The 9,087-nt window shown below is 47.0% G+C and overlaps 2 protein-coding genes across 2 annotated transcripts; one reads left to right on the top strand and one right to left on the bottom strand.

Annotated features, from left to right (window-relative positions):
- The first annotated feature begins 495 nt into the window (after positions 1 to 495).
- On the top strand, positions 496 to 1,994 carry LOC109781570 (uncharacterized). The gene is made up of 6 exons (XM_020340164.4): positions 496 to 828; positions 918 to 977; positions 1,077 to 1,189; positions 1,301 to 1,369; positions 1,504 to 1,555; positions 1,643 to 1,994. The coding sequence occupies exons 1-6, from the start codon at positions 496 to 498 to the stop codon at positions 1,757 to 1,759; spliced, it is 744 nt and encodes a 247-aa protein (XP_020195753.2). The 3' UTR covers positions 1,760 to 1,994.
- Positions 1,995 to 2,358: 364 nt separating this feature from the next.
- Positions 2,359 to 5,642, bottom strand: LOC109781563 (putative glucuronosyltransferase PGSIP8). The gene is made up of 5 exons (XM_020340153.4): positions 5,150 to 5,642; positions 4,120 to 4,381; positions 3,347 to 3,548; positions 3,107 to 3,254; positions 2,359 to 2,977 (listed from the first exon to the last, which is right to left on the bottom strand). Exons 1-5 carry the CDS (start codon positions 5,458 to 5,460, stop codon positions 2,434 to 2,436), a joined length of 1,467 nt encoding a protein of 488 aa, XP_020195742.1. The 5' UTR covers positions 5,461 to 5,642; the 3' UTR covers positions 2,359 to 2,433.
- Between the last annotated feature and the right edge of the window lie 3,445 nt (positions 5,643 to 9,087).

Genomic DNA, 9,087 nt, shown 5'->3' with positions numbered 1-9,087 from the left:
GGCGGTCCAAGTCCTATAAAGCGGACGGCCTTCGGCTCCTCGGCACCGGCGGCGGGAAGCACGGGAGGGGCGACTGCTGGGACGATGGTCATGGCGGGGAGGCTGCAGGTGGCGGCAGTCGAGTCGAGGATTCCTTCCATGGCATCCGATGGTCGTCGGTGGTCGCGGCGGAAAATTGCAGATCAGGCGGTTGGCGTTCCCACAGTTGTGGTTTTCGTCTTTTGTCTTGTGCTTGTTAGACCTAAATATATCACTCCTGTAGCAATTTTTTGGTCTGCTATTGGAGCTGTTTTTTACCCACGGGCTATGGACAAATGGTGAACCAAGCAAAGTCTAGCTCAAGTCGTGCAGTTTGTATGCCTTGATCGTGCTACGCTGGGCCGCCGAGCAAAGTGAGCCAACGTTAACGGGCCCAGGTGACTGACAGGCTCAGCGAAGGTTACTTGGATCAATAAAGCCCATAAGGGCCCTTATCCAACCAAATCCAGCCACAAAATGGCAGGGGGTCTCTATCGCACTGCCCGTCTACGCGGGTTCGCCATGGCAACCGCGAAGCCAGTGGCGCCGGTGCCGCTCCCACGGGCCGCCGCCTACCCGCGAATTCTTCCACTGCGCCTACCGCGGCGCCAAAGGGCAGGAATTTCGAGGGCCTCGCCTCCTCCCGCCACCTGCAGCGGGGTCGCCGGAGGCGAGCTTCCTGCCAGGCTCCAGCCGAACGCGCGCCGGCCGCTCTGGCACGGCGGCGGGTTCAGCCTTGGCGTGGACCTGGGCGCCGCACGCACAGGGCTCGCCGTCGGCCGTGGCATCACCCAGCCCCGTCCCCTCACCGTACGCGCCCTCACACTCGAAATCTACCACTACGCTTTGCTCCGTTCGGTTTATTTGGGGTCTGAAGATGGGTTAGTGGATTCCGTCAGGTTCTGAAGCTGCGGGGCCAGAAGCTGGAGCTGATGCTGCTCGATGTAGCTCAACAGCAGGTAGAAATTCATTCATTTATGTTGTTCTCTTCTCTGTGCCCTGAGTCTGCCAGGCATTTCAATTGCGCGTGAATTTGCTGCTCCTGCTCCGTTTCGCAGGAGGCGGGCGAGCTGATCATCGGGCTGCCGGTCTCGGCCGACGGTAGAGAGACGCCGCAGTCCAACAAAGTGCGGAGCGTCGTCGGAAGGCTTGCCGTCCAAGCGGCCGACAGGTGCGTGCGCTGGCGTTGCCTGGTCTTCTGAGTTAGGCTTGTTGCAGTGTTCTTCACTTCAGTCTAGTAGAGGGGGTTCAGTGTCTCAGTGTGTTTGTTTGAACAGCGCAGGGGCCTGAGGGTTTATCTGCAGGATGAACATGGAACATCAGTGGACGCCCTCCATTACATGATCTCAAGGTAGGCCGTCTACCCTGTCATGGATGGCAAGTTTGCTACTGCCTGTCATAAACTTTACTCCGAAAACCACCAAAAAAACAAGTTGCATAAATCTCACTAGGAAGCTGTCTCGGTCTACAACTCATGTTCTTCAGGGGTGTTAAGAAGTCTGCCCGTGACGACAAATCTGATGCGTATGCTGCTGTGGTACATATCATTCTGGCCTATTCATACTTTTTACCGGCTTTTGTGTGTCCCAACTTCCAACTTGACTATAGTTTACTTTGGCTGTAGATGATTCTGGATAGATACTTCTCGTCATCAGGTCAAGGCGCTCAGATTGTTCTTCCTAGGCAACAGGAACTGCAGGACAAATTAATCGCAAAACCAAGGCAAGATGCTGAAATTTAGGAATGGGTGTCCACCATTTCCAACTTTAGACAAGACACTGCCTACTGCTAGTAGAATTTAACCATTGTGTTCTGTTAGAGAGGGCTTTACATCCTGAACATATAATACGATCAGCTAACTTCAATTGACTATGCAATCTCATCTTTAGCTCTCTTATGGATTCTGTATCTACACTTCGTTTTCGAGATACATATGTACCTGATTCATAGATCTCTAGATTAACGTTATGATGAACCGTCTACATTTTGATAGCTTTCAACCGTTCGGTATCGAGTCCCCAAGTCCACGAGACTCTCTTTTCCAGAAAAATGAAAAGAAAAGCTTTCAGTTAAATCAACTATATGCATATTTCCATTCGCGGAGACAGGAAATAACTTGCTGAAACATAGTTTGAACCGTCTGCAATGAATATGCCCTTTTTTAGTTAATTTACAACAGTTCCCATTCCCCCCTGGATGCAATGAACATGCCCTTTTTTAGTTAAGTTCAGTACAACTGATCTATCTTTTCTGTATCTGCATTTAAATATTAGTTGCTCAGGCAATGTTTCAAAGTTACTTCTGATACAAAGCAGATTGCTGGAGACAAAACAGTCAGAATGAATCAAGAATCAGCTGATCTGAATCAGCTGTCCATATGATCATGATGAAGCATATCAAACCTTTACAAAAGAATCAGTACAGTTTGCTAAATTCAGTCTCAGGTGCTGGATCACCAAGCCGGGGGAAGTGCAGATCCCTCTCAAGCATTGTTTGCAACGAGTCCATCACCCTCACGATGGATGCCCACAGGAATGGTGCAGAGCAAAATGCATAGGCGACGACTACCAGAATCCTCGCGATACCGTCATGGTACCATGGGAATGCCATGACAAATAGCATTCCAACAATCCCAAGCCATGCAGTGAGCACAGCAAGCGGTGGGAGCAGGAATGCATTGATCACAGCCGTTGAGAAGGCGAGGACACCAAACAGGTACATGGACCAACCCATGATTGGATGAACTGTGCATGGGATTACAAAGAACGGGATCGTATATGCAGCCACCATGGCCACAATCCCGGCCAGCTTGATTAGCCACTGCACCAGGACACCTTGTTTCTCAGGTCGCCGATTATAGCACAGTTTTGTCATCTGTGGCCTTGCCAATCTGGTGAGGGCTATGATCGCTGTGTACATTAGCAGCTCCATGAGGACCACAGGAATTTCAGCAGCATAACTGTCAAATGTGGACCAGGGAAGGAATGTTAGCAGGCAGAAATTAAATGCGCAGAATGCATGCCACATATGATTTCTTTTCTATTTGCTCAAGTATATATTGTGGTCGTAAATTGTTGCTTTCACTCACCCAAGATCATCCCAGCGTTGCTTGTGCCAGGAAAGGCCCAGTGGCAAGATTGGCCAGGACCACCAGTACCAGGGTTTAAACCAAGGGGCACTGGGGAATGTGATCACGCTGTTAGGCCCGCATGGAACATGCCAATGGAGTTTAAGATCTGCAATATTTCAGTAAAATGTCGGTAATTATCTTTGGAGGCAACAAACATACGAAGGTTAGAGAATGGAGCTGAAGCGCAGAGATGCTCACAGTAGTATGATGCGTCCATCTGATAGCCAAGAGGAAGGCGATATGTTCCGTTGAGTTTGGTGCCATTTTCAGGAGGGTGGAACAATGGTTTGTCCAACAAGTCTGGGAAGCAGCCGACTAGGAAGCCTTGGTCTGCACCGTCAGAGTTGTCATGACCAATCTCCAGGTCATGAAGCATGCCATTAAACACATCCATAGAAGGCTGTATATATTGGATAAAAACATCAACATCAGATACTTTTTAAAGACAACTGTTATCTGCGTAAAAGATATCTTGAGGTGCATTAGCTATGATCAATGCAATGGTGTTGCTCACTGCATACCTTCCGATCTGAAACTATATAGACGACTATTTGAGAGAAATCTTCTGGCTATGTGCTTGTGGTGGTTTAGTGGAGCTATCATGCCAACCATGCACATGTGATTGTTGGTGAGTCAATCCAAAGACCATCTATTAATAGTTGCTCAACTGGCTTAATTTAGGTAGCAATATGGCTCAATTTAGGAACTGAATGTGCCAAAAGGAACTGCACTATAATCAGCATACTAAAGGATACCATCTAATTAAACACAGATCGTCACATGATCAACTCAACAGGCCCATAACATTTCAAGCAGAGAAGAGTTTGACGTTTGGTACAGGGGGTACAATTGCAAGGTACTCCCTCTGTAAACAAATAGAAGAGCGTTTAGATCACTAATTTAGTGATCTAAAACGCTGTTATATTTCTTTACGGAGGGAGCACAAACCATAAGAAGAACTGGGACAATACCTGGAGCACGAAAAGGCCAGTGTGGAAGTAGCATGGATTGATGAAAACAGCACAGAACTGGCCGCACTGGAAGAGCTCATCGGTGTTCTGGAGGAAGATGTTGTCGGAGTCGATCATGATGACACGCTCGTAGTCGACCAAGCTCCATGCGTAGAGCTTGTTCAGTGTCAGCTTAAACCTCCTGTTCATTCCTCCAAGGTTGCCCTCGTAAGGATTCTTCAGGTTCTCGACAACCACCACCCTCATGCCATCCTCCTCCCTCCTGTTTCCGTTCACCACCATCACAAATGTCATATTTCAATTCATACTGGGAACGGAATGAATATATTTGTTCGCGTTGCATTTTATAAACGAATTAGCGATTATCGGGGCGGAGTCATGGTTCAAAGTTCAAACCAATCATTTCGGCTTTGACCATATCCAAAACATATATTCTGCACTCAATTTTATTAGGAGGAAGGAAAGTTGACCACTCTAACTGGAAACCAACTGATTTCTTATAAGAGAAGCCACCAAACAAATACTCGTCAAACCTCATAGTAGCATGTACTCACGTTAAACAGCATATTCCTTGAGGGAAATAAAGAACTAATGACAAGAACATTCACTTACTGAGCAGACTGAGCATGCACTGAATATCCCTTGTGGTAAACAGCACGGAGACTATGTAAAAAAACAGCATGGAGACTAGATAAAAAAATACTCCAGAACCTTCCTATAGTACTATAATCGTATCTGCAGGTGCCCAGGACTCGCCCCCGCAAAACCATCGCGCGGACGAGTTACTTCCCAAAAACAACCCCCTCGTCTTCGCCTTCGTCCCCACTCCCCACCAACACAAGGAAAGAAACGCTTGCCATTGTCAAAAAAGAAAAGGAAAGAAACGCTTGCATATAATTTAATACTAAAAATTAATTGCAACGCGTCAGCAATGGAGCTCCAATCCGTTTCTGCTCGCGGTCAACTGCGTCCAAACGGAAGCAAAGCGGCGGAAGAGGCCAAGGGAGGGAGGGGGCGGGCGCGCACTCACATTGCGCGGACCCAGTCGAGGGGCACGTCGGAGGAGGCGATGAGGACACGGTCGGCGTCGGCGCCGACCCTGGAGAGGGAGCGCATCATCACGCGCACCGCCACGTAGAACTCGTAGTCCCGCGGCGTCCCCATGTACATCATCGCCGCGTACGCGTGCCGGTGGTGGCTTCCTCGCCCCTCGCCCTGCCGCACGGCCACACCCCTCTGCCCGCGCTCCTCCGCCGCCGACGCGATGACCAGCAACAAAATCGCCACCGCCACCGCCACCGCCGCCGCGAGACGCCGCGACGCAGCCGGCGGCCGCCCCATCGCCCGCCGAGCGCGCGTGAACTCCCCGATCAACAAGCTGGCAGCGCCGCCGCGTGCGTGGGCGACGCTTGGAACGGCAGCGCAGCGGAGATGCTCGTCTCGGGAATTCCTTCGTCTTTAATGCTTCTAGAGTAGACTTCCAGTTGGCAGAAGCAGAGGAAGGAAGAGAGAGGGGGGAAGAGAGTACAGGAGCGGAAACGGGCCGGTGGTGTTTATTTATGTGCTCTCCCCCGGCCCGGTCGCAATTCTCGCCTCGTTCTCGTGCGTAGTTTCGCAATAGGCTCGTGGCTTGGCGTGGTGGCACGGGCCAGGTGTGCAGCTGGCATGTGGGGCGCGAGCACGGCGGGGCCCATGCTGCAGCAGGGGGTGCCGGGCGTGCGACCCGTGGTGGACTGCTAAAGTGGAAGAAGGTCACGCGCCTCTGCTTTCTCTCGCGAACGCTTCCTAGTCGTACCTTTTTTTTTTTTTTGTAGCTAGTGTAGCTGCGACCTGTGACCGTGAAAACTGAAACGTGATGTAAAAGCTTCGGCTTGGTCCACAGGGGAGAAAACGTGAAGTAAAGACGGAGGAGGAGACGCGGTTGGTTGGTGGAGAGGTGGCCGTAGGGGATGGACGACTCGGATGGACCCGTTCTACGGGCTCAAAACGCTGGGATTGATTGCAGTAGCAGGGGTGTTGAAAGTAACTCTTCCCAAACTACTGCTGGCAGTGGCTGGTCTAGAGCATTTAATAAATGATAATAAATAAATGTCTTTAAAAATACTCTCTTTGTTTTTATTTACTCAGCATATTACCTTTGTCTAAAGTTAAACTTTATAAACTTTGATCAAGCTTGTAGAAAAAATATCATCATATACACCACCAAAGCAAATATCATTAGATTCGTCATTGAACATGTTTTCATGTCATATAGATTTGTTAGGTTGGTTGTAATGGGAAGCATATACTAATATATGATACTAAATCCGTAGTGCATAATATCATAAGTAATACTTCCTCCGTCCCAAAATTCTTGTCTTAGATTTGTCTAAATACGGATGTATCTAGTTACGTTTTTGTGTTAGATACATCCGTATCTAGACAAATCTAGGACAAGAATTTTGGGACGGAGGGAGTATTATTTATTGTCATATCATGCATGATACATAGTAGCATATAATTTATTATGATACGATATCATAATATGATACTAATTGACATACATGATACTACTTATAATACTCCCACTACGACCAGCCTTATTGTAAATGTTCATGTTGTTTTCTATAAACTTGGACAAACTTTATAAAGTTTGACTTCAGCCAAAACTATTATGCGGAGTAAATAAAAACAGAGGGAGTACTACGCAATACAGAAGAAGTAGAATACTCCCTCCGTCTCGGTGCATAAGGCATGCGCGTAGTTCTAGGTCGTCAATTTAACTAGCTAAATGAGTATTATATGTAATAAAAAATTAGAAATATATTTTTATATGAGTCCAATAATATGCTTTTGAAGACATATAACCTAGTTTTACGAGTCAAATCGATGATCTAAAACTATGCGGATGTCCATCCCCATGCATCGAGGCGGAGGGAATAATATATCTAGTACATTACTACACCCTCCGGTTCTTTTTAGTCTCCATATAATATTTTTCTGAAGTTAAACTTCATAAAGTTTGACCAACTTTATAAACAATCAACACTGACAATATGAAATCAATATCATTTGATGCGTCGTGAATTTAATTTTCATATTGTATAACTTTAGTATTGTTGATGTTCATATTTTTTCATATAAATACGGTCAGATTTTATGACGTTTGACTTTCAAACAAATTTTATACGTGGAGTAAAAAGGACCAGAGGGAGTATTTATATATCCCTTTAAACCGGAAGTGAGGGGGTACTAACTTAGAGCATCTACAACGGGGCCACCCAAATCCTCCCCGTACGCCCGGGAGGACAGCCCGATCACTGTGCAAACAGAAGAGAGAAAGAAAAAAGGCAGCCAACCCCCACCCCACTTTGTCCCCATTTGACCCGGTTGTCCGCAAATCCTCATATCCATATCAAATATGGGGAGAGATAAGAGGATGTCCGGGCAGCCCTCCACGTAGGATGTGGCCCACCCAAACCACCTTTTCTCTTTCTTTTCGCTCTCTCTCTCTCTCCTCATCCCTACAAATCACATGCATTTGACCGGACAATTTGAGAAGGATATACAGGACATGGTTGCATGTATGCACAAATGGAGGCTGAAAACGTACTAAATGAGACCACTATGATACTTGATGACCTGCAAGTGCATGGGGCTATGTAGCAATTTCGTAGTGAGGTTTTGTCGATCCCGCACGAAGCGAGAAAGGAAGGTGCTACATTCCCTGCAGTCGTGTTGTCACTTGCGCAACTATGCTCACATCCGAACCGGAGTTTGAAAATAGTTCACTTAAGTTGGTTGCCAGGGAAAGCAGCAAAAGAGAGAATTGAACTAAGTACTAGAGAAAACGGAAAATAAATACTAAACTAAACAGAGAAAATAAACTACAGAGAAATGTGTGATGTTTTAGATGACGAGATCGCTGACGTCTAGGCACGCTCTTGTTCGGCCCCGGCGCGGGATGGAGTTAAGCTTTTTCGATTGTGCCATGTTGTGGCTAAGTCGTTACGTGTATTATAGTATACGGCAATATACAAATGGTGGACGGTCCCTCACATAACATTGTCTCTCAAGACACACCATGTCGAGACAACTCAATCGTCCTACTTCCTGTCCCATACCTGTGGCGGCTAATGAAAGACATTGAGGTCACAAAGACAGGTGCGAAGGCAATACGTTCTATGGACAACCGTGACTCCTAGAATAACTGTGTTTCCCTCAAGATATCAATGGCATGTCACCCCGAAGGTCTATCGGTTTGTGCAACTATCTATCAACTTCATGTTTGAGCTAGGGAGTTGGATGTCTCCAACTACGCCGATGGATCGGACATCTCCAATCACTTAATTACTGCAAAGGTAAATAATCAACACAAAGAGAGACACATGAATAGACACATATATCAAATAACCGCTTACTAGCCGACCGGTCCATAGCCAACAATTACTTAAATAACATCACATAAAGGGGGGTTCAAGAGTTGTTACAACCCATCACTAAGACTGTGATGGGTGAAGGAGAAGGGGTGTTGATGATGGTGATGGGGGCAGCCAGGTGGATGATGGTGGCGCGGCGGCGGTGGCCCATAGCTGCGCCCACCGGCGGTGGCTCACTTCCAGTCTTTCTCCAAGGTTGAAATGTGTGTTCTTGATGTGGACGGCGTTTGGAAGTGGAAATGATGAATGAGATGAGCTTGATGGCGGCGGCTAGGGTTGAATTACTTTTGTCTTTTGTCGCTCTCGATGGGCAAGTGGGAGGGGGGGAGAGAGAGAGAGAGATTGTGCTTGATGAGAGGGATGGAGCGGGGAAACAATTTTTAGAATCTGGGTACATCAAAACATACCCATAAATCTTAACAAAAGAAAATGCTTATTCAAGAACATTAGCTAGAGAGTTATTCATATAAGTTTTCATAAAATATATGACCATTTCTGACTTGGCTATAAATGAGAAAATCGTAGTGTTAGAGGTTAAGTTTCAAAACAA

The sequence above is a fragment of the Aegilops tauschii genome, chromosome 1 (assembly GCF_002575655.3).
Source record: "Aegilops tauschii subsp. strangulata cultivar AL8/78 chromosome 1, Aet v6.0, whole genome shotgun sequence".
Classification (NCBI taxonomy): domain Eukaryota; kingdom Viridiplantae; phylum Streptophyta; class Magnoliopsida; order Poales; family Poaceae; genus Aegilops; species Aegilops tauschii.
Note: the sequence above shows the minus strand (reverse complement) of the source record. Positions and strands in the feature narration are given on the sequence as shown.

Excerpts from the sequence above, each read along its gene's own strand:
- LOC109781570 (XM_020340164.4), top strand. The coding sequence starts at position 496 with ATGGCAGGGGGTCTCTATCGCACTGCCCGTCTACGCGGGTTCGCCATG. Across the intron at positions 829-917 it reads CCCAGCCCCGTCCCCTCACC|GTTCTGAAGCTGCGGGGCCA; the intron begins GTACGCGCCCTC and ends GGATTCCGTCAG. Across the intron at positions 1,190-1,300 it reads GCCGTCCAAGCGGCCGACAG|GGGCCTGAGGGTTTATCTGC; the intron begins GTGCGTGCGCTG and ends TGAACAGCGCAG.
- LOC109781563 (XM_020340153.4), bottom strand. The coding sequence starts at position 5,460 with ATGGGGCGGCCGCCGGCTGCGTCGCGGCGTCTCGCGGCGGCGGTGGCG. Across the intron at positions 4,382-5,149 it reads CTCGACTGGGTCCGCGCAAT|GAGGGAGGAGGATGGCATGA; the intron begins GTGAGTGCGCGC and ends GAACGGAAACAG. Across the intron at positions 3,549-4,119 it reads CTGGCCTTTTCGTGCTCCAG|CCTTCTATGGATGTGTTTAA; the intron begins GTATTGTCCCAG and ends CAATATATACAG.